The sequence below is a fragment of the Pseudophryne corroboree genome, chromosome 6 (genome assembly GCF_028390025.1).
Source record: "Pseudophryne corroboree isolate aPseCor3 chromosome 6, aPseCor3.hap2, whole genome shotgun sequence".
In the NCBI taxonomy this organism is placed as follows: domain Eukaryota; kingdom Metazoa; phylum Chordata; class Amphibia; order Anura; family Myobatrachidae; genus Pseudophryne; species Pseudophryne corroboree.
In genome coordinates this window covers 295485319-295513203 of record NC_086449.1, presented here as the reverse complement: position 1 = coordinate 295513203, position 27885 = coordinate 295485319, and the positions used below count along the sequence as shown (strand labels likewise).

The following is a 27885-nucleotide window of genomic DNA, read 5'->3' as shown; positions in this document are numbered from 1 at the left end:
CCCGAGGCTGTCCCCCCCATCCAATGGGCTGCGGATGGGGGGGCTGATAGCCTTTTGTGATAATAAAAAGATATTGTTTTTTCCAGTAGTACTACAAGTCCCAGCAAGCCTCCCCCGCAAGCTGGTACTTGGAGAACCACAAGTACCAGCATGCGGGAGAAAAACGGGCCCGCTGGTACCTGTAGTACTACTGGGGAAAAAATACCCAAATAAAAACAGGACACACACACCGTCGACAGTAAAACTTTATTTCATACGTCGACACACATACTTACCTATGTTCACACGCCGACATCGGTCCTCTTCTCCATGTAGAATCCACAGATACCTGAAAAGAAAAGTTCAATATACTCACCTCAGCCATGGTTCAGAGATACATCCACGTACTTGGCAAAAAAACAAAGCGAACACCCGCTCCATGCCGGACTGAAAGGGGTCCCATGCTGACACATGAGACCCCTTTCCACGAATGAGACCTGTCAGTGACAGCTGTCACATAAAGGTCTCTAAAGCCAATCAGGAAGCGCAACTTCGTTGCGCTCACCTGATTGGCTGTGCGCTGTCTGAACTCAGACAGCGCATCGCACAGCTCCGTCCATATTATATTCAATGGTGGGAACTTAGCGGCTATCGGTGAGGTCACCCGCCGGTCAGCCGCTGACCGCGGGTTAACCCCCCCGCTACCCGCAAAGTTCCCACCATTGAAAGTAATGGAGCGGCTTTGCGATGCGCTGTCACAGCACAGACAGCGCACAGCCAATCAGGTGAGCGCCACGGAAGTAGCGCTTCCTGATTAGCTGAAGGGACTTCAGTGACAGGAGTCACGTGATGTCCCGGCATTCGGGAGAAAGGGGTCTGATGTGAAAGCATGGGACCCCTTTCTTAGTCCGGTGGATCGGTGTTCGTTTTTTTTTTTTGCCAAGTACGTGGATTATCTCTGGACCTGGATTTACCTCTGGACGCTGGAAGGTGAGTATAATTTTTTCACAGGTACCTCGGATCGTCGGAGACCGTGGCAGTCGGCGTGTCAACATAGGTAAGTATGTGTGTGTCGGTAGTGTGTAATCAAGTTTTACTATCAAGGTGTGTGTGTACTGTTTTTATTTGGGTATTTTTTTTCCAGTAGTACTACAGGTACCAGCGGGCCCGTTTTTCTCCCGCATGCTGGTACTTGTGGTTCTCCAAGTACCAGCTTGCGGTGGAGGCTTGCTGGGACTTGTAGTACTACTGGAAAAAAACATATCTTTTTATTATCACAAAAGGCTATCAGCCCCCCCATCCGCAGCCCATTGGATGGGGGGGGACAGCCTCGGGCTTCACCCCCTTGCCCTTGGGTGGCTGGGGGGGGGACCCCTTGATTGTAGGGGTCCCCACTCCCCCAGGGTACCCCGGCCAGGGGTGACTAGTTGGATATTTAATGCCACGGCCGCAGGGCACGGCATAAAAGTGACCCCCGGCTGTGGCATTATCTGTCCAGCTAGTGGAGCCCGATGCTGGTGTTAAAAATACGGGGGACCCCTACTCTTTTTGTCCCCCGTATTTTTGGCACCAGCACCAGGCGCAGAGCCCGGTGCTGGTTTTAAAAATACGGGGGATCCCTGCCCAATTTTTCCCCTGCATTTTTAGAACCAGGACCAGCTCGAAGAGCCCGAGGCTGGTTATGCTTTGGAGGGGGGACCCCACGCCATTTTTGTTTCCGGGTTTTTCCCGTTTTTTCCCGTTTTTTAAAATCGCGGCAAAATCCGCCAAATCGAATCCGTTTTTCATTGAATATGGTGAATTCCGGAAGCCACCTTCCGGAATTCACCTGTCAAATTAAGTCGAATTAAAAAACGGCGAAAAATTGCCGCGATTCGCCGTGAATTGCATATACCCCTTAGGCTCTTCCCCTGGAGAGGAACCGGAGGAAACATTGGGTGGGTGGCAGCGGTAGTGCATATTGCCAGATGAGGACGACTGACGATTGGCTCACAGGGGCATGTTAGAAAATTTCTCATACATAACCATCAGATTATCGCCGATCAGTCGCAACCATGCACTGTGCAATTTTCATCCCGATCTGCCAATCTGCAGATTGAGCTAATAATTGCATAATGTATGTCCGGCATAAGGACTGGAGTTAGGAAACACTGATTTAGGTGTAGGTTTATAAAGAAAATATGTAAGCAATGAAAAAATTATCTAAACTTGTTTCTACCAATTATTAAAATGGGTGGGCCATTATGTAATCAATTGATTATTCATTTATCATGAAGAAAAAGCTTTGACTACAGACTATTGTGTGTTGAGTGGTATGAATTCCCAAAGAAATCTTTTTGGATTCCATGCAAAAAAAAAAGTAAAAAAACATGCCAAATGGATGAACACTTATTAAATGTGACACTATTTTAAAGCGTAAGCCACAACTGGCACAGTGTGTGGCATAAAAGACAGTATAAGAGTGGCATATTCCAATTTTAATCACAACTCACGAAAATGGACCTATCCAATTATTCGCAAAACTACTTGAGAAAATTCTCCATATGTTTTAACACGGTATAAAAAGGGTAAAAATGTCGGGACTTCGTTCAGAAACACGGGGACACCCCATAATGACTAATTAGACACTTACAAGTTTTTAATTATTTTTATTTGGCCAATAATGACGTCATTTTTGAGGTAATATAATATGCAGGAAATTGGGGTACAAGGTAAGGGATAGGTATATGGTGCTTTATGAGTAGGACAGGTGTTTTAGGCTTGCAGGTGGGAGTTAATGAGTTTCCTTATGCAATTTTTTTTAAATGGCTTAAGAATTACCAATTTACACAACCATTTTTATATATCCCTAATTTAAATAGAGCTTTTATTTTACACCAAAACATAGCTTTAGCTATTTGACACATTTTAAGAAACCCCAGTACTTTTTTTTTTATGGGCAAAAATAGACTTATATACTGTTACCCTACATTAGTTTGTCTTTTTTGGGGGGTACAGGCAGATTTCCCCCATTTTCATCTATACTTAACACCTGTAACACAAGCAAGAATTATTAGTGACTGTCTTTTTTGTTATGATCTAATTGAATGGTAAACAGAAGCGTACACACACACACACACACACACACACACACACACACACACACACACACACACTGGTGATAAGTGGATAAATGCATTAACTTAATGCGTTATCCTGGCTAAATTAATTACCCCCCTTAGTTTGCCTTTAACTTTCCATTGACACTACAATATCAAATATACCCTAGTAAAGACTTCCATATGAACTTGAAAGCTTACGCAGAAAAAATATATACATAAAAAAAAAAAGTTACCAGATAACACACAAGGCGAACACTACACAAACACATGCACCGCATGTACAATATTTAATATAAACACTATATACAGAATGGTCGAGAACTTTTAAGTCCTGTTTCTAAAATTCAGGATCAATGAATCTATTTGTTGTAATAAGATACCAGACAGCAATACAGTAGTGCCATAAGGCAAGATGTGAATGCAAAAGATCAGTGAAAGCTTACAATGTGAGGGCAGATGAATTAGAACGTAGGAAGAGTTAACCAAATATATAGCTTCAATGCAAGATGTACCACCATTTAAAACAAAAAAAGATTTACAAAAGAACTTACAATTTAATACAGGTTTTATTATAAATTATCTTATACGTATAATGGAGAGTACTAGGACACAACAAGTACTGCAGAAATAGAAGATTTTTAGCTCTTACCGTTAACTTTCCTTCTCAGAGTCAATAATCTGGGGATCACTTCTTGTGAGTGAGGTGAAGGGAGGGATGAATTAATAGGTTAACGGTTTGAAGCTAATCCCCCCCCCAACCAATTCTTCATATTTAAATTAAGTGCTGAAAGAGTAGGTTTGTGCTAGGTACTAAACATGCTATCAGACTTCTTTAACAGGACCTGTTGTCTTGGGGGATGATTGTTTGTTAGGACAATCATTGGTTAAATTTAAATGGCATGGTCCTTGAAGCCAAGATCATAAAATAAAGATTTTCGGATGCAGTAGTTCAGACTATGATTAAAGCTAGAAAGAAAGTGTCATAAAGAAAGATTTAATTGTTTTCTTGATGGTGTCCAGTAGATAGCACCTGAACGGAGCAACAATTGAATAGCTCCGTTTAGGGCCATCAGCTGGCCAAGCCTGCATCTCAGCTTGCCGCCCATGGGGGCGCAGAGATGAAATTAGCAAAAAGTGACCCGTTTAATCGTTCAAACAGGACTTTTCTTGGCATGGCCATTAGTTTGGTCGGTGTTCAGACGCTTTAAGCGGCTAAACTCTGCCTCTCTGGTTGTGGCAAATGCAATAAATAAGCACAATTGAATATCAAGGTTGTGTACAGACCATGGTGAGTGAGTGGCCCATATAATGTGTTAGCAGTTCACTATCACGGCTACATCCACGCTTGAACATGTGCTAAGATCATACCTGGATTTTGTTTTGGTCAGGTAAATGAAACCATATCCTTACCACACAACTAAATAAAAAGTAGCTGTTTGTATGCCAGAAGCAAATGTAGGTTGAGAAACCCATATCCAAATATTACAAAACACGGAATTTTCTGAGTGAGAGTGAGATAGTGAAACCTTTGTTTTCTGATGGCTCAATGTACAAAAACTTTGTTTAATACACAAAGTTAATCAAAATATTGTATTCAGGCTGTGTGTATAAGGTGTATATGTAACAAATGCATTCTGTGCTTGGACTTGGGTCCCATCGCCATGATCTCTCATTATACGATACAATCATTCCAAAATACGGAAAACTTAGATATCCAAAATACTTCTGGTCCCAACCATTTTGGATATGGGAAACTCAACCTGTACTAAATTATGCTGTTCACCCTCTGAGGGCAGAAGCACCATCATTTCTGCATGCCACAAAATAAAATGCAAAACTTATTCTGCCAGTGCGAATGAATGAATGAATGAATGACACAGTCAAGTCACATTATTATGACCACCAGCTAATAGCCAGAGTAACCATCGTGTGCAGCACGGACAGCAGCTAGACAGCCGAACTGACGTTTCAGACATACTTCTGGTAGCCCCCAGTTCATTTTGAGAGGGAGCTGCTCCACTGTAGTGTGTCGGTCTGCCCTCGCGCACCTCAAGCCGAAGTTCACCTCTCACATCAATGGCACGTGGTGTTTCCCAATTTTCACAACAGTTATTCGCAATGGTGCCATTTGTCCAGTCATGATACACCTTCACCACAGCAGCATGTGAACAGTTCACAAACTGCGCTGTTTCGCAAATACTGCCACCTATGGCCCGAAAGCAGATAATCACCCTTTTTGCAACTCGGTTAAAATAGCTCCTTTTACCCATGACCGCAACAAGTGATGTGTGCAGACGGCCTATCGCACACCTTATATACCCACCAAGCCAGCGCATGACACAGTACGTACTTCATGGGCTACGCGCTGCTGACTTCAAATGTAGGAGGTGGTTGTTATTATGTGACTCGACCATGTAAATACTGTATTAAATACATAAGTAAACACATTATGGGCCCGATTCCAACCCACATAGGAGAATCGGATAGGTAGTCGCCCATCTGTGAATGCCGCTACAAATTCCTTCCCTTGTGTACTTCCATGCGGCTGAATAGGCAAGGACTGAGCATCCACCTTTAGCACCCATGCATGCTATAATACCGATGGGTGCGTTACTATAGCCAACCATCGGTTGCACCATAGAAACTTGCACCATCCCTCTCAGTTTGACCATGGCTATGCCTGCAGCTGTGAATGAAGCTGCTGGCACTGACACGCTCATGACATACCCACTGAACAGACAATTTTGTGGTAGCATTCCTACCCACTTCTCAGTCACTGCCCAGGAAATCCTCACTTGTTTCTAATACAGTCTTACCCAATCGCAACAGCACGTTTCTGCATACACTCTGTACCACATACCTAGCCACACCTTGCATGTGCAGTCACAAAAACGTATTATATATGAGGTATGGCTATTAAATAACAAGCCTGGTGCTATAATGCATGTCTAAATTATATTAAGAACATTTTAAACTCCATTTTCCTTCTATTTACTCCCCTTATGAATCCACACATTGCTGCATTCCTAATTTCCATTTGGTCAAAGCCATGCTGTAGCTCATTATCTGTCAGATGTCTCAACAGCTCTATTATTTTCTTCATTACCTCAGTAACTGATGCAAAACAGGTTCCCTTGAGTACAGATTTGACTTAAAGCAAAAGAAAGAAGTCATATGGTGCTAGGTCTGGCAAGTATGGAGTGTTCTAGCACTGCAATCAGTTTCTCAGGCAAAAACTTCACAGAGAGAGCTGTGTGGGCAGGTGTGTGTTATCCTGATGGAAGATGAAACCATTTTTCCACAACTCTGGCCACTCTCTCTCACAAAGTTTCTAGAACATTATTGTAATACTGTTTATTCACTGTTGTGCCTTCTGGTACCCAGTCTTCCAAAATAACATCCTTGGATTTAAAAAAAAAAAAAAAAAACACACACACAAAACTCTGCTTTGAATTTGGATTTGCTTTGGCGTGCTTTGTTCATTCTTGGTGATTTCCTGTGTGTGGACAGGAATTGCATCTCCGGTTCGTACTGTGAAATCCAGGATCATCTAAAAAATGTGAATCCGCTTGAATTTGTACCAAAATATCAGTACAAAAATTTTCTTTTGATTTTCTTTCTGCTCAGCAGTAAGAAGCCTTGGAACTATCGTAACACAAACTTGTCAATTTAAGATCTTGATGAAAAACCTAACAGTTTTTGTCGATGTTTACCATTTCGGCTATCATTCGGATGCTGAGTCAATGGTCAATTCGCACAATTTTCTAATTTGATCCCACATTTTCATATGTTTGTGATGTGCAAGGCCTTCCGGGACTTACATGATCTCCGACATCCTCACGAACGTCACAAAAATTTGTGCGCCTCTCAAACACACGTGCACATGACATACAATCTGCCCCGTAAGCCTCAGTTAGCATACAGCAACATTTGGTGGGCGTTTTGTTCAATTTAAATAAAAACACCTGTTTCTCTACTTTTGAACTAAGCACTTTTCCGATGCACAGGGAAAAAAAAAAAAACTTCTTCTAACACTGTTTGACAGCAAACCATCTGTGCGAGAGGGGTGCAACTTGCAAAACCGTTTTGGGATAGTTCAAGGTCAATGCTCACCCACTCTTTTAACTAACACAGTACGTTTTGTTTTTTTTGCTTTTTATTTTATATTCAAGTACAGTCTTGTTATTTAGTAGCCAAACATCGGTATGTGAACATCGGCATTGCATATATCGATAGATATATACAGACACATCTACACAACGTGCAAAGGTTTTAGGCAGGTGTGGAAAAATGGAGCAAAGTAAGAATGCTAAAAAAAATATATCAATTAACAAAATGCAAAGTGAATGAAGAGGAAGAGAAATCTAAAATCAAATCAATATGTTGCGTGACCAACCTTTGCCTTCAAAGCAGCATCAAAGTCAGGGATTTTGTAGTATTACAGTAAGGTGTATGATTAACCAATCATACGAAACAGGTGATAACGATCATTATTTTCATGTGTAGGTTGAGTCATTAACTTAAACAGAAACAACTGTGTAGGAGGCTGAAAACTGTGTGAGGAACAGCCAAACTGAACTACAAAAGGGGTTGTGGAAAGCAGCTTCATGTCACAGGTCACACCATGGCAAGACTGAGCACAGCAACAACATACAAGGTAGTTACACTGCATCAGCAAGGCAAAGTTTTCAAGGCATACTGGGGTTTCAAGATGTGCTGTTTAAGCTCTTTTGAATATGCACAAACAAATGGGCAATGCTGAGGACCGTAGATGCAGTGGTCAGCCAAAAGAAACTTAGTGCATCAGATGAAAGACACATGCTTACTTCTCTTCTAAAATCGGAAGATGTCCAGCAGTGCCATCAGCTCAGAACTGGAAGAAACCAGCAGGACCCAGGTAAACCCATCTACTGTTCGGGGAAGACTGGCCAGACGTGGTCTTCATGAAAGTAATTGCGGCCAAGAAGCCATACCTTTGACGAGGAAACAATGCCAAGCAATTCAACTTTCCACGAAAACATCAGAACTGGAGTTCAGAAACATTGGCAGTAGGTGCTCTGGACTGGAGTCCAATTTTGAAGTACTTGGCTTTAATAGAAGGCATTTTGTCCGCAAAAAGGCTAGAGAGCAGTACAATAATAGAGTATCTGCAGGAAATACAATGCTGAGAAATAAAGACAGGTACTTATACATCAAACAATACCATCAGAAAGGTGTCTCCAAATTTATTCTGCAGCAGCCCTGACCTCAACATCAAGTCTGTCTGGGTTTACATGAAGAGACAGAAGAATTTGAGCAAGCCTACATCCACAGAAGATCTGTGGTTGGTTCTCCAAGATGTTTGGAACAACCTCCCTGCAGAGGTCCTTCAAAAACAGTGCGCAAATAATTTATGCTGTTTTTAAGACAAAGGGTGGTCACACCACATATTGATTTGATTTAGGTTTCTCTTCTGTTCATTCACTTAGTATTTTTATCAATTAATAAAATTCAATCAATGCTTCTAGTTTTGAAAGCATTCTTACTTTGCAGCATTTTTTCAACACCTGCCTAGAATTTTCGCACAATACTGAGAGAATACAGACCAACCGGCAGTGCAAAGGGTGATCTTGTCATGTGTAAATACTTGCTAGGATCACGATACGCTTGTAAACAGCTGACTGCAATATAGGTGTATTACAGTACTTCAGGGAGCAACACAATTTTAAACACAAAACGAAGATAATTTGTCCGCTTACAGACAGAATTCAGTATTTGGGGAAAAAAAATATGAATATATATATATATATATATATATATATATATATATATATATATATATATATATATATATATATATATATATATATATATATATATATATAAATAAGAATTTACTTACCGATAATTCTATTTCTCGTAGTCCGTAGTGGATGCTGGGAACTCCGTAAGGACCATGGGGAATAGCGGCTCCGCAGGAGACTGGGCACAAAAGTAAAGCTTTAGGACTACCTGGTGTGCACTGGCTCCTCCCCCCATGACCCTCCTCCAAGCCTCAGTTAGGATACTGTGCCCGGACGAGCGTACACAATAAGGAAGGATTCATGAATCCCGGGTAAGACTCATACCAGCCACACCAATCACACCGTACAACTTGTGATATGAACCCAGTTAACAGCATGATAACAGAGGAGCCTCTGGAAAGATGGCTCACAATAACAATAACCCGAATTAGTTAACAATAACTATGTACAAGTATTGCAGACAATCCGCACTTGGGATGGGCGCCCAGCATCCACTACGGACTACGAGAAATAGAATTATCGGTAAGTAAATTCTTATTTTCTCTGACGTCCTAGTGGATGCTGGGAACTCCGTAAGGACCATGGGGATTATACCAAAGCTCCCAAACGGGCGGGAGAGTGCGGATGACTCTGCAGCACCGAATGAGAGAACTCCAGGTCCTCCTCAGCCAGGGTATCAAATTTGTAGAATTTAGCAAACGTATTTGCCCCTGACCAAGTAGCTGCTCGGCAAAGTTGTAGAGCCGAGACCCCTCGGGCAGCCGCCCAAGAAGAGCCCACCTTCCGTGTGGAATGGGCTTTTACAGATTTTGGCTGTGGCAGGCCTGCCACAGAATGTGCAAGCTGAATTGTACTACAAATCCAACGAGCAATAGTCTGCTTAGAAGCAGGAGCACCCAGCTTGTTGGGTGCATACAGAATAAACAGCGAGTCAGATTTTCTAACTCCAGCCGTCCTGGAAACATATTTTCAGGACCCTGACTACGTCCAGCAACTTGGAGTCTTCCAAGTCCCTAGTAGCCGCAGGTACCACAATAGGCTGGTTCAGGTGAAACGCTGAAACCACCTTAGGGAGAAATTGAGGACGAGTCCTCAATTCTGCCCTGTCCGTATGAAAAATCAGGTAAGGGCTTTTACAGGATAAAGCCGGCAATTCTGACACGCGCCTGGCCGAAGCCAAGGCCAACAACATGACCACTTTCCACGTGAGATATTTTAAATCCACAGATTTAAGCGGTTCAAACCAATGTGATTTTAGGAACCCCAAAACGACATTGAGATCCCAAGGTGCCACTGGAGGCACAAAAGGAGGCTGTATATGCAGCACCCCCTTGACAAACGTCTGAACTTCAGGCACTGAAGCCAGTTCTTTCTGGAAGAAAATCGACAGGGCCGAAATCTGAACCTTTATGGATCCCAATTTGAGGCCCATAGACACTCCTGTTTGCAGGAAATGTAGGAATCGACCCAGTTGAAGTTCCTCCGTAGGGGCCTTCCTGGCCTCGCACCAAGCAACGTATTTCCGCCAAATGCGGTGATAATGCTTTATGGTTACATCCTTCCTGGCTTTGATCAGAGTAGGGATGACTTCCTCCGGAATGCCTTTCTCTTTAAGGATCCGGCGTTCAACCGCCATGCCGTCAAACGCAGCCGCGGTAAGTCTTGGAACAGACAGGGTCCTTGCTGGAGCAGGTCCCTTCTTAGAGGTAGAGGCCATGGGTCCTCTGTGAGCATCTCTTGAAGTTCCGGGTACCAAGTCCTTCTTGGCCAATCCGGAGCCACGAGTATAGTTCTCACTCCTCTCCGTCTTATAATTCTCAGTACCTTGGGTATGAGAGGCAGAGGAGGGAACACATACACTGACTGGTACACCCACGGTGTTACCAGAGCGTCCACAGCTATTGCCTGAGGGTCCCTTGACCTGGCGCAATACCTGTCCAGTTTTTTGTTGAGGCGGGACGCCATCATGTCCACCTTTGGTTTTTCCCAACGGTTTACAATCATGTGGAAGACTTCTGGGTGAAGTCCCCACTCTCCCGGGTGGAGGTCGTGCCTGCTGAGGAAGTCTGCTTCCCAGTTGTCCACTCCCGGGATGAACACTGCTGACAGTGCTATCACATGATTTTCCGCCCAGCGAAGAATCCTTGCAACTTCTGCCATTGCCCTCCTGCTTCTTGTGCCGCCCTGTCTGTTTACGTGGGCGACTGCCGTGATGTTGTCCGACTGGATCAGTATCGGCAGACCTTGAAGCAGAGGTCTTGCTTGGCTTAGAGCATTGTAAATGGCTCTCAACTCCAGAATATTTATGTGAAGTGATGTCTCCAGGCTTGACCACAAGCCCTGGAAATTTCTTCCCTGTGTGACTGCTCCCCAGCCTCGCAGGCTGGCATCTGTGGTCACCAGGACCCAGTCCTGAATGCCGAATCTGCGGCCCTCGAGAAGATGAGCACTCTGCAACCACCACAGGAGAGACACCCTTGTCCTTGGTGACAGGGTTATCCGCTGATGCATCTGAAGATGCGATCCGGACCATTTGTCCAGCAGGTCCCACTGGAATGTTCTTGCGTGGAATCTGCCGAACGGGATTGCTTCGTAGGAAGCCACCATTTTTCCCAGGACCCTTGTGCATTGATGCACTGATACTTGGCCTGGTTTTAGTAGGTTTCTGACTAGCTCGGATAACTCCCTGGCTTTCTCTTCCGGGAGAAACACCTTTTTCTGGACTGTGTCCAGGATCATTCCAAGGAATAGAAGACGTGTCGTCGGGATCAGCTGCGATTTTGGGATATTGAGAATCCAACCGTGTTGCCGCAGCACTACTTGAGATAGTGCTACTCCGACTACCAACTGTTCCCTGGATCTTGCCCTTATCAGGAGATCGTCCAAGTAAGGGATAATCAAAACTCCTTTCTTTCGAAGGAGTATCATCATTTCGGCCATTACTTTGGTAAAGACCCGGGGCGCCGTGGACAATCCAAACGGCAGCGTCTGAAACTGATAGTGGCAGTTCTGTACCACAAACCTGAGGTACCCTTGATGAGAAGGGTAAATTGGGACATGGAGGTAAGCATCCTTGATGTCCAGAGACACCATATAATCCCCTTCTTCCAGATTCGCGATCACTGCTCTAAGTGACTCCATCTTGAATTTGAACCTCTGTATGTAAGTGTTCAAAGATTTTAGATTTAAAATAGGTCTCACCGAGCCGTCCGGCTTCGGTACCACAAACAGTGTGGAATAATACCCCTTTCCCTGTTGCAGGAGGGGTACCTTGATTATCACCCGCTGGGAATACAGCTTGTGAATGGCTTCCAATACCGCCTCCCTGTCGGAGGGAGACGTCGGTAAAGCAGACTTTAGGAAACGGCGGGGGGGAGACTTCTCGAATTCCAATTTGTACCCCTGAGATACCACCTGAAGGATCCAGGGGTCCACTTGTGAGTGAGCCCACTGCGCGCTGAAATTCTTGAGACGGGCCCCTACCGTACCCGAGTCCGCTTGTAAAGCCCCAGCGTCATGCTGAGGACTTGGCAGAAGCGGGAGAGGGCTTCTGTTCCTGGGAACTGGCTGTCTGCTGCAGCCTTTTTCCTCTTCCTCTGCCACGGGGCAGAAAAGAGGAGCCTTTTGCCCTCTTACCCTTATGGGGCCGAAAGGACTGCGCCTGATAACACGGCGTCTTCTTATGTTGAGAGGCTACCTGGGGTAAAAATGTGGATTTCCCAGCAGTCGCCGTGGCCACCAGGTCTGATAGACCTACCCCAAATAACTCCTCCCCTTTATAAGGTAATACTTCCATATGCCTTTTGGAATCCGCATCACCTGACCACTGCCGCGTCCAAAAACCCCTTCTGGCAGAAATGGACAGCGCACTTACTCTTGATGCCAGTCGGCAAATATCCCTCTGTGCATCACGCATATATAAAAATGCATCTTTTAAATGCTCTATAGTCAGTAATATACTATCCCTATCCAGGGTATCAATATTGTCAGTCAGGGAATCCGACCAAGCCACCCCAGCACTGCACATCCAGGCTGAGGCGATTGCTGGTCGCAGTATAACACCAGTATGTGTGTATATACATTTTAGGATATTCTCCTGCTTTCTGTCAGCAGGTTCCTTAAGGGCGGCCGTATCAGGAGACGGTAGTGCCACTTGTTTTGACAAGCGTGTGAGCGCTTTATCCACCCTAGGGGGTGTTTCCCAACGTGCCCTATCCTCTGGCGGGAAAGGGTATGATGCCAATAACTTTTTAGGAATTATCAGTTTTTTATCGGGGGAAACCCACGCTTCATCACACACTTCATTTAATTCATCAGATGCAGGAAAAACTACAGGTAGTTTTTTCTCACCAAACATAATACCCTTTTTAGTGGTACTTGTACTATCAGAAATGTGTAAAACATCTTTCATTGCCTCAATCATGTAACGTGTGGCCCTACTGGAAGTCACATTTGACTCTTCACCGTCGACACTGGAGTCAGTATCCGTGTCGGCGTCTGTATCTGCCATCTGAGGTAACGGGCCTTTGAGACGCCTGGACAGGCACAAGCTGAGTAGCCGGCTGTCTCATGTCATCAACTGTCTTTTGTAAAGAGCTGACACTATCACGTAAGTCCTTCCATAAGTTCATCCACTCAGGTGTCGACTCCCTAGGGGGTGACATCACCATTACCGGCAATTGCTCCGCCTCCACATCATTTTCCTCCTCATACATGTCGACACAATCGTACCGACACACAGCACACACACAGGGAATGCTCAGATAGAGGACAGGACACCACTAGCCCTTTGGGGAGACAGAGGGAGAGTATGCCAGCACACACCAGAGCGCTATATATATATATATATATATATATATATATATATATATATATATATATATATGGATAACCTTATATAAGTGTTTTTCCCCTTATAGCTGCTGTTATGTTAATACTGCGCCCAATTAGTGCCCCCCTCTCCTGTTTTACCCTTTTCTGTAGTGCAGGACTGCAGGGGAGAGTCAGGGAGACGTCCTTCCAGCGGAGCTGTGAGGGAAAATGGCGCCTGTGTGCTGAGGAGATAGGCTCCGCCCCCTTCTCGGCTGACTTTTCTCCCGCTTTTTGCTGTATTCTGGCAGGGGTTAAAATACATCCATATAGCCCTGGGGGCTATATGCGAGGTATTTTCGCCAGCCAAGGTGTTTTTATTGCTGCTCAGGGCGCCCCCCCCCCCAGCGCCCTGCACCCTCAGTGACCGGAGTGTGAAGTGTGCCTGAGGAGCAATGGCGCACAGCTGCAGTGCTGTGCGCTACCTTGGTGAAGACTGATGTCTTCTACCGCCGATTTTCCGGACCTCTTCTTGCTTCTGGCTCTGTAAGGGGGCCGGCGGCGCGGCTCTGGGACCGGACTCCGAGGCTGGGCCTGTGTTCGGTCCCTCTGGAGCTAATGGTGTCCAGTAGCCAAGAAGCCCAAGCTGGCTGCAAGCAGGCAGGTTCGCTTCTTATCCCCTTAGTCCCTCGATGCAGTGAGCCTGTTGCCAGCAGGTCTCACTGAAAATAAAAAACCTAAAACTAAACTTTTTCTTAGAAACTCAGGAGAGTCCTAGAATGCACCCTTCTCGGCCGGGCACAAAAATCTAACTGAGGCTTGGAGGAGGGTCATGGGGGGAGGAGCCAGTGCACACCAGGTAGTCCTAAAGCTTTACTTTTGTGCCCAGTCTCCTGCGGAGCCGCTATTCCCCATGGTCCTTACGGAGTTCCCAGCATCCACTAGGACGTCAGAGAAATATACATACACACACACACACATATATATATATATATATATATATATATATATATATATACACATACATACATATTTATTTTTTTATTATACTACACTCACTTCTTCCTCAGGAGCCCGAGGAAAACCGTTTTGGTTGAAACAGCTGTTGAGCCATGGCTACCAGTTTGTGCTTCACATGGATTTTTCTTGAAGAATACAACTCTTTCCACGTTCATCTAAACCGTGAGTGCTGGTAATTTATTTTTCTAAATTGCTGATAAAGTGAGTGTGATTATTAATTTTTACCCTGCACCACCACCCTGCCAATGATTTACAATAGCTTTGAGTGCGGTCTTTTTCCAGAACACACACATATTAGTGTTCACTCTAGGCTGTTTTAGCAGGGCGCCGCGCCCTGCCCGTTTTTTTAGAAGGCAAAACCCACCCTGCCCCTTTTGTGGCGCCCTGCTAGAACAGCCGCCCGCTTCTTGCCCTCCCAGCGTGTAAAGATGCCGTGCGCATGTGTGCGGCATCCATTCACGCATTAGAAGAGAGCTGGGGGAAGCCCAGCACCTCTGCACGCCCCCAAAAGTGCTGTCCGCGGCCACAGACGCCCTCTATAGTAGCGTCTGTGGGCCGCACCGCCCCTAATTTGCATGTCCCTGCCCCCGTTTCGGCCGCTTGCCAATGTGCCCCCGAACTCCGGCACCCTGCCCCATCCTAGGGGGAACACTAATATATATATTTCTCCACCTTATTTGTCCCTAATATGTGCAGTATGAAAACAATGGCCACGATTCAATGCAATGACAGCTGAATAGCGCTGGGAATTAGCCCCTGGCACTATTCAATACAGCACCATTGACACCCAACAACGGAGGGGTGCGAGCAGAAATCCGACAAAAGTGGAGACGCAATGCTGGCATTATCCGACTTACCACTGCGCTGTATTGAATAGCGCTATTCAACTGTCATAGAATTGAATCGCGCCCAATGTGTTTAAATTGTAAAGTTAACCCATAAATGTCTCCAATTAGTCATGTTCAATTGATAAGACAGCACTGGAATATGCTATATGAAGGTCACTGGAAGTGCTTTGTACAATAAAATTGTAAAGAGCAAGACTTTGTGCAGAAAAACAACTAGTGAAGTTCAGCAATATTTAGATTTACTTAAATGACAGTTCAGTAAAGTTATTCCAATTTAACAGCAGATTTCAAATGCATTATGGAGTTACTATATTCCAGACAGATCATACATCCATAAAATAAAATAAAAAAAAACATGAATTTTGCATAGCAACTTAACTACATTACACTATTACATAATTAACTACACTCCTAAAAAGAATGCTATAACTATGATTTTACCAAGAGGGAAAAATAAGTATCTATATGAATCGCATTAATGTTATTAAGGCTCTTAATACTTTAGTAGTGTTCACTCTAGGCTGTTTTAGCAGGGCGCCACACCCTGCCCGATTTTTTAAAGTCAAAATCCGCCCTGCCCCTTCTGCGGCGCCCTGCTAGAACAGCCGCCCGCCTCCTGCCTTCCCAGCGTGTAAAGATGCTGTGCGCATGCGCATGGCATCCATTCACGCCATGGGAGAGAGCTGGGGGAAGCCCAGCACCGACGGAGGTGCTGGGCACGACCCCAACAGTGACGTCAACAGCCACAGACGCCCCGTATAGCAACGTCTGTGGGCCGCACCGCCCACGAAAATAATGTTAGCGTGGCTACACCCCCTAAATTACATGGCCACGCCCCCATTTTGGCGGGCGCGCCAATATGTCCTCGGAGTTCGGCGTCCTGCCCCATATTAATTCTAGAAGGAACACTACTTTAATGGACATTAGGAATTAATATTAGATTTTGCAAGAGATTTCATGGCTTCAAACACGCTATGATAAGCAAAAGGAATGGCTTTATTAATAAAATAAAATGCACTATAAATTAGGCACATTTAGTAGTACAATTATACAGTGAAATCTAGGCTACTTTATTATATTCAGCAAACAAAAGTTTCTTTTTTTGCCCTATGCTCCCTCAGTATTCAGTTCACATCTTCACCAGAAAGTCTGTCCTTTATGTTTTTTGCGAGTTATGTTTACAAACACAGCTTTGTTGTATAGATACTGCAATACAAAGCATCTATTCCGGAAGAATACCAATTATCTCATCCCAGTATCACATAATAGAAGGAAACCTTTCCCCTGAATCACTAGTAAGTGATGTATGACAGTCTTGCACTTTACCATAAAGAAGCAGGCCCATATTAGCCATGTTAATTTGTGTACTGAAGATGTATCATGTCAGTGATGCGTGTTCCGAGTGCAGCATGAGAAACGGCACTTGGCAGAAACGTTTTTCGGCAAATAGAACAAAAGTTGCACAGGCAAATTACTGCAGTAGAGTCAAACAGTGGCCATACTTTCTAACTAGAATAAGACATTAATGTTTCAAGCTCTTTGCAAATTAACAAAGCAGCATTTGTAACACACTCCTAATGCCTTTGGGGCAGGTGTTTAGCCGATTAACATATTTTAATCTTTAAGGAAGATCACAAGTAGTGACTGCTGCTTTCACATGTTTTGGCGTCCCTAACAACACTTATCAGTTCAAATAAAAATCTCTGAAATGCTTGAAATAAAAGTAGGATTTTATTTGTTTGGATGTCGAACAGGATGCCTTTAAATAGTTAATACAACTTTTTAGACATTTTGCCTGTATTTTTTTCTCACCTCTTACTGTCAATATTGCAGACAAACAAAACAGTGCAAAACAATCATGCACAGTAAACAAAATAAAATATAACCTTCATAAATAGAAAGAAAAAAAAAATCACCAAGAAACAGTAAGTCAAAAAAGGCTAAAAATTCTTATTTATCAAGGTTTTTATTATTTAAAAAAAATATATTATCCAAACACAAACCTGCACTTGCGCAGTCAAATTTTTAAAATAACATTTTAAGTGCAGTATAGTAACTCATAACATTTTCTTATTTTTATAGCTCTACCAATTCCTATCATTATTCCCACACTCTTATGGGCCCTACTCACTTGGCGATGTGCCGCCGAGGTGCCCGACGGCCGATACGGCCGACGAGCGACCCGGCGGTGGGGGGGCAGTGACGGGGGGAGTGAAGTTTCTTCACTCCCCCCGTCACGCTGCTGCATTGAAGTGCAGGCAAATATGGACGAGATCGTCCATATTGGCCTGCATGCACAGCCGACGGGAGACCAGCGATGAACGAGCGCGGGGACGCGCATCGTTCATCGCTTAAGTCTCCACACTGAAAGATATGAACGAGTTCTCGTTCATTTATGAACGAGATCGTTCATATCTTTCAGAATATCGCCAAGTGTGTAGGGCCTATTAGAGTTGTAGGTGTAGCAGGAACTACAAACACCTGAACACGTTACCATTATGAATATACTATTCTTATGAGCTGCATTTTAACCAAACATTCAATTTTGGCCTTCAGGATTCCTGGAATCCTACAATCATTCAAGATTTCCCATTAACCGAGTACTATGAAATTTGATTTACAATTCTGGGAAATTAAAAAAGAAATTGAATTTAAAAAGTCAACTCCCTTCACATTTTCCTTTTGTATTTTATTATATTTAAAAATAATTACCGGTAGTTTAAAATCCAACATAAAACTATACAGAACTGAAGTTTCCCTTTTACTTTACAGGCATGCACACCAATGACAGCAGGTGGGCTACAGAATACACACACAACTTCCTTTGGCCCTCTGGATAGAAAAAAAAAAAAAAAAAACGTTACTGCTTCTTTAACCAGTACAAATATGAAAGTTATAAAGATCATACCAACATGCACATAGGAAAACAGAACCCAACCTCAATAAAAAGTTTCAAAGAGATTATTGCTCAGACCATACATTGGCATTTAAGCAGGCTGGGATAAAAATCCAGAAATTACATGAGAATTGCAGTTCAGCATCTCTTGGAGAGCTAACAATTAACACCAGAGCTACAGTGAATGATTTGTTTTAGAGTCATGGAGTGATTTGACAGTCCTGAAAGTTATATATATTTTTTGCCAAATAGCGCAGAACCAGGTACTCTCACACATTTCTTTGCAGTTGCAAAATCACTTACCCACAAACACACAGACATCATATTCAGAATGAACATTAACTCCTATAAATTCTGGGTGCTAATATTTTGTGAAACCAGTAAAGGAATGGCTGAGCAGTTCCCCACATTGTATATGTCAATGCAACTGTTACATATTTACATACTCAGTTACAGCAAATTAAAAAAATTAGGGGCAGATGTATTAAGCCTGGAGAAGTGATAAAGCAGTGATAAGTGGAAGGTGATAAGGCACTAGCCAATCATCACGGGTTTGAAAAACGACAGCTAGGTGCCGATTGGCTGCTGTCTTATCACCTTCCACTTATCACTGCTTTATCACTTCTCAAGGCTTAATACATCTACCCCTTAATTCCAAATTAAAAATTACATCTGGTTTGCTACTTAACAAGCAATCATGGCTTGTTTGCCACAGAATTATTTCACATATATCCACAGAAACACATACTATCCATAAAGCTACACATAAATGTTTACTTTAGAAAAGTACAATTTCTGCAAGGTGTACAATATCCATTAACATCTGTACAATTACATACAGCAGTACCCAGCTTTTTGTTGCGAGAGCTTTCGGATAGTAAAAAGCACAAACACAACAAAACTGTAACCTGCAACATCCACACTTCATTTAGTTGGAAGGTTACATAACACGTTGATAAATATTACCACATTATGGGAGCGATTCGCGATCACCGTTATTCAACTATTTGAATGACCAGCCCCAAGTTGGTCGTGGTGGCCACATACTCACACCCAAATGTCCGGGATTAAACAGCTTCTCCAGTACAAAGTGTCAAATGCGGGGCGGTTAAGGCGCACCCGGCACTTACAACCAGCCCCAAAGCCCTGCTTTACAGAAATTTCTGCTTCCACCTCAGAAGTCTGCAATGAGTCTAGGTGATAAACGCACCAGCCAATCAGCTCCATTATGTAAATTGACAGTTATGAGCCGATTGGCTGGTGCGTTATCACCTTGCACTTCTCACCGCTTTAACACTTCTTTATGCCTTCTCCAGGCTTAATACATCTGCCCCAAAATAGGATGCCAGAGATCAGGTGATAAGGGTCTGGCTGCCCAGGAAGAATCAAGGCTTCCAAATCACATGGATTCTGTTAAAAAACAAAACTAAACAAAAACCCTCTTTAAAATAAGCTATGTTTCCAATGTGGCAATGTTCCAAATTTTGTTATAAGATTTCCAATTTAGAGTGGGGAGGAAGGGGGTCTCATCTAGTGTTCAACATCTGGTAGCTGTGCAAATAACCAACACTATCTAATGTGAATGTGCAAATAATCTGGGATTTTGCTGCGGGACTCCCAGTAGAGCAGTTCAAATGTTAGCCGTTTTAGAGGTTGCGAGTAAACCTTACTGTAAGGTCACTTGTCTTATGGATGCATTCTTGGGACAGTTCTACTATTAAAAGGAAGGAACAAAAAGGAAGTTTTCTTCAAAAGCTACAGAATCATATGTACATTAAAAAAATAAAAAAATAAATCTATGGGAGAAATTTGCTGTCAAACTCCTTCTTAACCATAGTACTGTAGGTTTAGATTTTAATATTAATAAAAGATGCACACACTATCAATCAGACCTCAGGGCCACATCTATAGGGGTGTAAATCCTAGACCAAGCATAACAAACCATACATTTCTCCGACAGCCATAGAAACCGTTAGATCTTGCAAAAAGTCGGTACATTGAACTCTGAAAATATATTGTCTCTTGTATCTATACAGGATAATGTTATTATACACTTAATGTACGGATTAGAAGGCTGGCAAAACAAAGACACTTATGCTTCTTCAGAGGAAAAATAAACTATATTTAAATTTGAACAAAGATTCCAAGATGTGTCTACACTTAAGAGCCACACTACCACTGTTAGTGACCTTCATGCTCCATCAACAACCTGCATCAAAACAAAGCTTATAAATAACACACTTCTTTTTAAAATGTACACACACTCACATATATAGTCTAGTTTTCCTAGCCCACAATAGGATTAATTTTATCAGAATCAAATTACTAGTCAGTGCCAATAAGGAAGGGACTCCTGTGAAGAACCAAAATTTTCAGTGAAGAGCTGCATTACATTGTGTTGTGGAGGGGAGGGGGGGTATTTAAACCCTTAACTCTACACCAATTTTAAGCTATGTTAAGACGCATAGCTACCAATGCACAATAACAAGTTTGTCCATTTCACCAACGAAGCTAAAATCAGTTTATTTTACAGTTTTTAATTTAGTCAAAAGTGCCACAGAAAGATGTTTTTTTAAATAAATAACATTTAGGCTTCTTGGTCTTAAATGATGCCTAAATAATTTTACATAAAGGCAATCAGGAGTCCTACCAATGACGCTACTGAACTTTTATGCTAACAATAAACGTGTAATTATACTCATTAAGTGAACATGGAACAATTTCCCAATCCATAACAAATCTATTAAAATATGCATGCATTCTGCATCCAGACAACAGCTAAAATGACAGTAATTGTTGTTCTAGCTTTAATAATATTGTAATTCCTTATAGTACGATTAGTAAGCCATAACAAATACTAGACTAGATTAAGCACCACGTGTTGGAAGGCATTGTGCCTCTGCAAATCTACCGGCATCTCTCTAATAACTTGTGAATGAATGATATGGGGGATGTGTGATTTCTTACAAGGTTTTTGGTTTGTTTGTTTTTTAAACGAGGAAGTGCATTGACTGGGAAATTTTATTATATATATATATATATATATATATATATATATATATATATATATATGTGTATGTGTGTGAGAGATGCTTAAATCAACCATTGAATGCTACAATATGTGTGTGTGTATGTATATATATATATATATATATATATATATATATATATATATATATATATATACATACATACATACATACACACACACACACACACATACATATTTTAAACTCTCACGATTTGCTCCAGCTTCTCAAGCTGTGGACAGTACAATGTAAATGCAGAACTTGGTCCATATTTGGAATTGTGCGATGCAGTGTACAAAGACATATCAAAAATTAACAATAAAGTGCTAATGTCAATCATTTATTTAAACACAGACTAAAAAGTGGGCCCCTACATTTAGGTGCATCATTACTCTGCTATAATCCATTTCTGATCAGGAGTGTTAGCCTTACAGTATATGAGGTCATTCAGTCCATCTTACATCAGTTAGCGGATTAAACAAAAAGCTTTAAAAAAAATAAATTAAAGAACAGGTTAAAGCAGCAGAGTATTAATGGAGCGTAATGACAATATGCTCAACTCCCTATTAAACAAAAAAATTAAGGCACAAGTTGAGAAACACAAATCCCTGTTAGAAATGCTATGTAAATAAAACATGAGATTGTCTATAATAAATGATTTATAGAACAAAAAGTTTCCTAAATCCCTTATACTCAATAGCTCAAGGAAAATAAAATATACACCAAGCTCAATATACCATATACAGTAATTTGGAAGTCTAAAAAAAACACTTGAATGAAGATACATGAAATCAGAGTTACCCAAGGCAAAATATCTGTAATATACTCCTATTGATTGACCTTAAACCTAACCAAATAAAATACACTGGTCTTGCGTAAATACTTTCAAACATAGCTGCAATATGCAAATATTATTAGAAAGTAAAGCAGCAGATATATGTATAGTGAAATTCATTCAGACAAACATCTCACAATGTCATAACACAATTTGTCTAGCGAGCTACATCTGGCTCTGCTAGCTACATATAGCAAAACATGTGGAACCAATATACAAGCTATCCATGTTCATTCCAACAGATTTAGTAATCAACTCTTTGTTTCTTCATTTCTTCAACCGACTAGCATAACATGTTCTCTGCAGAATATAAACATGGATTTTAAAATAGAACAAAAAGTCACCGCAACATCATTCCATAATTAAAATTATTAAATACCCTCACCTGATAAATTATTGCACTTAACCTGATACAGACATTACCAAAAACACTTTAAATGTAATCAGAAGTCCTATGGGGTAAAAAACCACTAGAAACATGCACATTTAGAGATACGGTGATGTGTAAAAATAGTGTACACATTTCAACAAGGCACTTTAAAGTAGTTCTGAAACAAGCGACAAAATTATAATTCAAGGAAATTGCTAATATGAACAAATGCTTCATACATGCAGCACAATATCAGGTTTTGCCCATTTCTTACCAGATCCACTGAACTGGCTGCTTCCTAGCGTGGTCGGTCTGGTTTTCCCACTATTAACAGGTGGGGAAAACATCTGCAAAACATAAAAGGATTCTGTTTTAAGTTTACTGTACTACTGCAGACACAGCAGCTAACACTTGTATTACAGAGCTGACTGCCTGTTGAAATTGTTTGATACATGTCTTTTTAGTGATATTTTCATTTTGCTGTAAAGTTAATTAAAAAGCTGCTTTGAAAAACAAATAACACTCCAGAATCTGATGCAGAATGATGCAACTCAACTAATTTATATTTAGAAAGAATTCAAATATACTGGAATAGAAAAATATAATAAAATGAAGATCACAGCATACAGATCACTGCTAATATGCAAGCATACACTATCCAATACGATTGTGATACTTCAAGGCAGCACATGGTCTGAAAAATATAGGGCAACAAGTGTACATTAAGCAATTTGTCCATTTAATTATCATTCGTCTTATTCCTACAGTTTTACAATTTTGGTGACAAAACGTAGACTTAATCAGGTTTTAAGTACTGTAATTGTATTGCATCTTTTGGGGTCATGGTGTAGTATTCTAGTTATTAACTAATTGACCCCAGCAGTCTAAAGATATTACATGTTGAGAGTCTAGACATGAAAGTGAAGGTGTCCAGGACTCTTTAGGCTGCCCGCTTGTGTGCTCTTTTTACCGTGTGGGAGAAGCCATAAGACCCTGAAGGAGGATATCGTACCGCACTGAAATCCAGGAGATCACTCAGCTCCTTGTCTGTGCCTATAGCGGCCATCCGCTGCTGAGGATTCATCTCCAGCCACTCAGATCAGCTCCTGGGGAAAGACAGAGAGACTCTTACACCATCTGCATCATCACAGCACCCCACTGGCTGCCCTCACCAGCCCATCTGACACTGGGATGGAGGGTGGGAGGGCACAGGGAGATGCACATCTATTAAAAAAAATGGAATAAAAAATTAATAAAATAAAAAAGTAGCAACACTCAGAGAATAAGTTTCAGCCATCAATCCTGAGCTGGCCCAACAGAACACACCACCTATGTGCCCCAGGCTGCCCTGTGCAGCCATGCCAAGGGGAGAGGGGCACAGGGACTCCCATCAGCCTGCTGCCACAATAGGGCTTCAAGTTCCTCTCCTGCTGTGAGACAGGGGGCACTGACACCCCAGGGGGCACCTCTGCGGGACCCTCACCAGCTACAGCCTATACACATGCACAGCCTGGGGGCAGAGAGGGAGTGCGAGTCAGGGGTCTGTGCCCAGGTGTCACCGTGAGTGAGGGCAGCAGCCAGCGACTTACTCAGCTCCCGGTGCCCCCATGACACGCACGGCCACACAGAGCTGCCCACGGTTACCTTTTTTTTCCGTTTAAACATCCAATAATTAGATTGAAGTTTTCGGGAGTCCCGGCGCAGCTCCCTCCCCGGCTTCTGGCGGCCGTGTGCGGCTGACAGGCGTCACTGGGCTGCTGCTTTATGCGGCTTTGCGTGTTTGCACCGCCAGGAGAGGTTCGGTTTCCACCCGATAGGAACTTGTGGGTCTCCCTCAGGCAGACATTTTTCTCGCTCGTCGGTCCTCAGCACCACACTAGCTCCAAGCCAAGCTGCATATCCCTCCGCCTCGCCAGAGTAACAGGTCCGGCGCTTATTTCCCTCCTGTTAACTCTTCCGCTGCCCGCACGTAACCCCTGCAGTGCAACTGAGATCCGGCGGCCCTTGAGAGGGAGCGAAGGAAGGGGCGGAAGGATACAGCGGAGCAGTCGCCTCGGGGACAGTTAGCAGCTATGAGGAGGAGGGCGGCGCAGCAGCAACAGCATGAGCTTCCTGACACCACAGCAGCGTCTCTAGGCCCTGGCGGGATTCTCCTCACTCTACAGCCCGTCTGAGGACGCCGCTAATTGGCGGTGTACATGCGTCCTTCTTAGAAGGGGTCGGTCACAAGCACAGCTGCGAGAGCCGCGGCCCTCTGGGGTTGGAGGAGAGCCGCTGCCTGTGGCAGACACAGATCGATGCTGTCAAAAATTGTTGATAAATGCGCTGTCAGTGCACCGTGCGGCTTCATTAATGCCAATGAGCTCCCCTGTCTCCATCACGCTGGGCACCCTTTCCACACACACAGTCCTGGCAGCGTCTGTGCTGCACATACAGAGACAACGTTTATCTGCTATCCTTCAACTTTATTGTTATTTACCCCACCCGGGTGAGAGACCCCACTGGTGGTTAGTGGCTGGGTGCGCGCTCCCGCGTAGGGCAGGAGACGGAGGGGCGACATTCGCGTTACCGAGGTTCGCTCCCGTGCAGTTAGACACGTGACCTTTTCCCTCCCCTTCCCCGGTGGCCGGGCGCCAGCTGAGGCTCCTCTGGTCAGATGCATTGCACGCAGCAGCGCCGCCTGAGCCTCCAGCTGCATCAGGTGTACGCTGCAGTCCCACTGCCGGGCCAGGGCATCCTGCAAACCTGCGTGTATCTGATTATTACTGTATCTCTTCCTCTCTGAGGATGCCGATCACGGCACCTCAATCCTTTGTACTAGGAGGACTGCGATTATACGTATTGTGTACTTAAACATTGCAGTTTTTTACTTTTAAAAGCTATGTATGTTCAATATTCTGTATATAAATAGTAGATATAGGGTAGAATTAAATTGTTTTAACAGTCGGTTGGGTGTCAGTTTTTTCCTATTAGGTTGAATACCCCCCATACTGTACCAATATACACGCCTCACTGTGACATGTTTTTGGATTCAAGCGCTTATGTGCTGCATCTTAATTAAGGGGTCTATTTACTAATCCTTGGATGGAGATAAAGTACCAGCCAATCGGCTCCCAACTGCTATGCCACAGGCTGTGTTTGAGAAATGACAGGAGCCGATTGGCTGGTACTTTATCTCCATCCAAGGCTTAGTAGATAGACCCCTAAAGGGCCCCATACACTAGAGCGATAAAGCCCAATTTCATCCGATTTTGGACATTCGGCCCGATATATTGGATGAAATCGGGCATTTTTGAGGCGTTTCCGATGCGCGTTCCCGTGAGCATCGGATCCTCCAGATTGAATGTGCTGCAAATTCAATCAGGTCCGACCTGGGGGCATGGCTGGGATCACCCAAGATACATCGGATGCAAAAGGACAGCATCTGATGTATCTTGGGCGATCCTGCCCACGGGAGGCTGCCGGGGTGATTGCCTCCGACATGCTGTTGGATAAGTGTATGGAGCCCTTAAGTTCCTTTCTCTAACGTCCTAGTGGATGCTGGGGACTCCGTCAGGACCATGGGGAATAGCGGCTCCGCAGGAGACAGGGCACAAAAGCAAGCTTTTAGGATCACATGGTGTGTACTGGCTCCTCCCCCTATGACCCTCCTCCAAGCCTCAGTTAGGTTTTTGTGCCCGTCCGAGCAGGGTGCAATCTAGGTGGCTCTCCTAAAGAGCTGCTTAGAAAAAGTTTTTAGGTTTATTATTTTCAGTGAGTCCTGCTGGCAACAGGCTCACTGCATCGAGGGACTTAGGGGAGAGATTTTCAACTCACCTGCGTGCAGGATGGATTGGAGTCTTAGGCTACTGGACATAGCTTCAGAGGGAGTCGGAACACAGGTCACCCTGGGGTTCGTCCCGGAGCCGCGCCGCCGATCCCCCTTACAGATGCTGAAGATCGAGGGTCCGGAAACAGGCGGCAGAAGGCTCTTCAGCCTTCATGAAGGTAGCGCACAGCACTGCAGCTGTGCGCCATTGTTGCTACACACTTCACACTGAACGGTCACGGAGGGTGCAGGGCGCTGCTGGGGGCGCCCTGGGCAGCAATATTAAATACCTTTGATGGCAAAGAATACATCACATATAGCCATTGAGGCTATATGTATGTATTTAACCCAGGCCAGATATCTCAAAACCCGGGAGAAAAGCCCGCCGGATAGGGGGCGGGGCTTATTCTCCTCAGCACACAGCGCCATTTTCCTGCTCAGCTCCGCTGTGAGGAAGGCTCCCAGGACTCTCCCCTGCACTGCACTACAGAAACAGGGTAACAAAGAGAAGGGGGGCATATTTTGGCGATATTTATATATTTAAAGCGCATATAACAAAAACAACACCTTTTAGGGTTGTTTATATACATTTTATAGCGCTTTTGGTGTGTGCTGGCAAACTCTCCCTCTGTCTCCCCAAAGGGCTAGTGGGGTCCTGTCTTCGATAAGAGCATTCCCTGTGTGTCTGCTGTGTGTCGGTACGTGTGTGTCGACATGTATGAGGACGATGTTGGTGTGGAGGCGGAGCAATTGCCGGTAATGGTGATGTCACCCCCTAGGGAGTCGACACCGGAATGGATGGCTTTAATTATGGAATTACGTGATAATGTTAGTACATTACAAAAGTCAGTTGACGAAATGAGACGGCCGGAAAACCAGTTAGTACCTGCTCAGGCGTCTCAGACACCGTCAGGGGCTGTAAAACGTCCCTTACCTCAGTCAGTCGACACAGGTACCGACACAGATGAATCTAGTGTCGACGGTGAAGAAACAAACGTATTTTCCAATAGGGCCACACGTTATATGATCACGGCAATGAAGGAGGCTTTGCAGATCTCTGATACTGCAGGTACCTCAAAAAGGGGTATTATGTGGGGGGTGAAAAAACTACCTGTAGCTTTTCCAGAATCAGAGGAATTGAATGACGTGTGTGATGAAGCGTGGGTTAACCCAGATAGAAAACTGCTAATTTCTAAGAAGTTATTGGCATTATACCCTTTCCCACCAGAGGTTAGGGCGCGCTGGGAAACACCCCCTAGGGTGGATAAAGCGCTCACACGTTTATCAAAACAAGTGGCGTTGCCGTCTCCAGATACGGCCGCCCTCAAGGATCCAGCAGATAGGAGGCTGGAAACTACCCTGAAGAGTATATACACGCATACTGGTGTTATACTCCGACCAGCAATA

General features: G+C 43.6%; 1 protein-coding gene across 8 annotated transcripts in view; it reads right to left on the bottom strand.

Annotated features, from left to right (window-relative positions):
- The window catches only part of TCF12 (transcription factor 12), a 524272-nt gene extending 498997 nt beyond the window's left edge, over positions 1–25275 (bottom strand). For 2 of the 8 annotated variants that reach the window (XM_063926155.1, XM_063926163.1), the window contains exons 1-3: positions 24315–25274; positions 23641–23776; positions 22945–23017 (exon numbers count right to left, since the gene is read on the bottom strand). In XM_063926155.1, coding sequence (XP_063782225.1) covers positions 22945–23017; positions 23641–23754 — 187 coding nt within the window. In that variant the 5' untranslated portion in view covers positions 23755–23776; positions 24315–25274. Of the gene's footprint in view, positions 1–22944; positions 23018–23640; positions 23777–24314 lie in introns of all 8 variants that reach the window. The other 6 variants (XM_063926156.1, XM_063926154.1, XM_063926160.1 and 3 more) reach the window with 6 other exon arrangements.
- Between the last annotated feature and the right edge of the window lie 2610 nt (positions 25276–27885).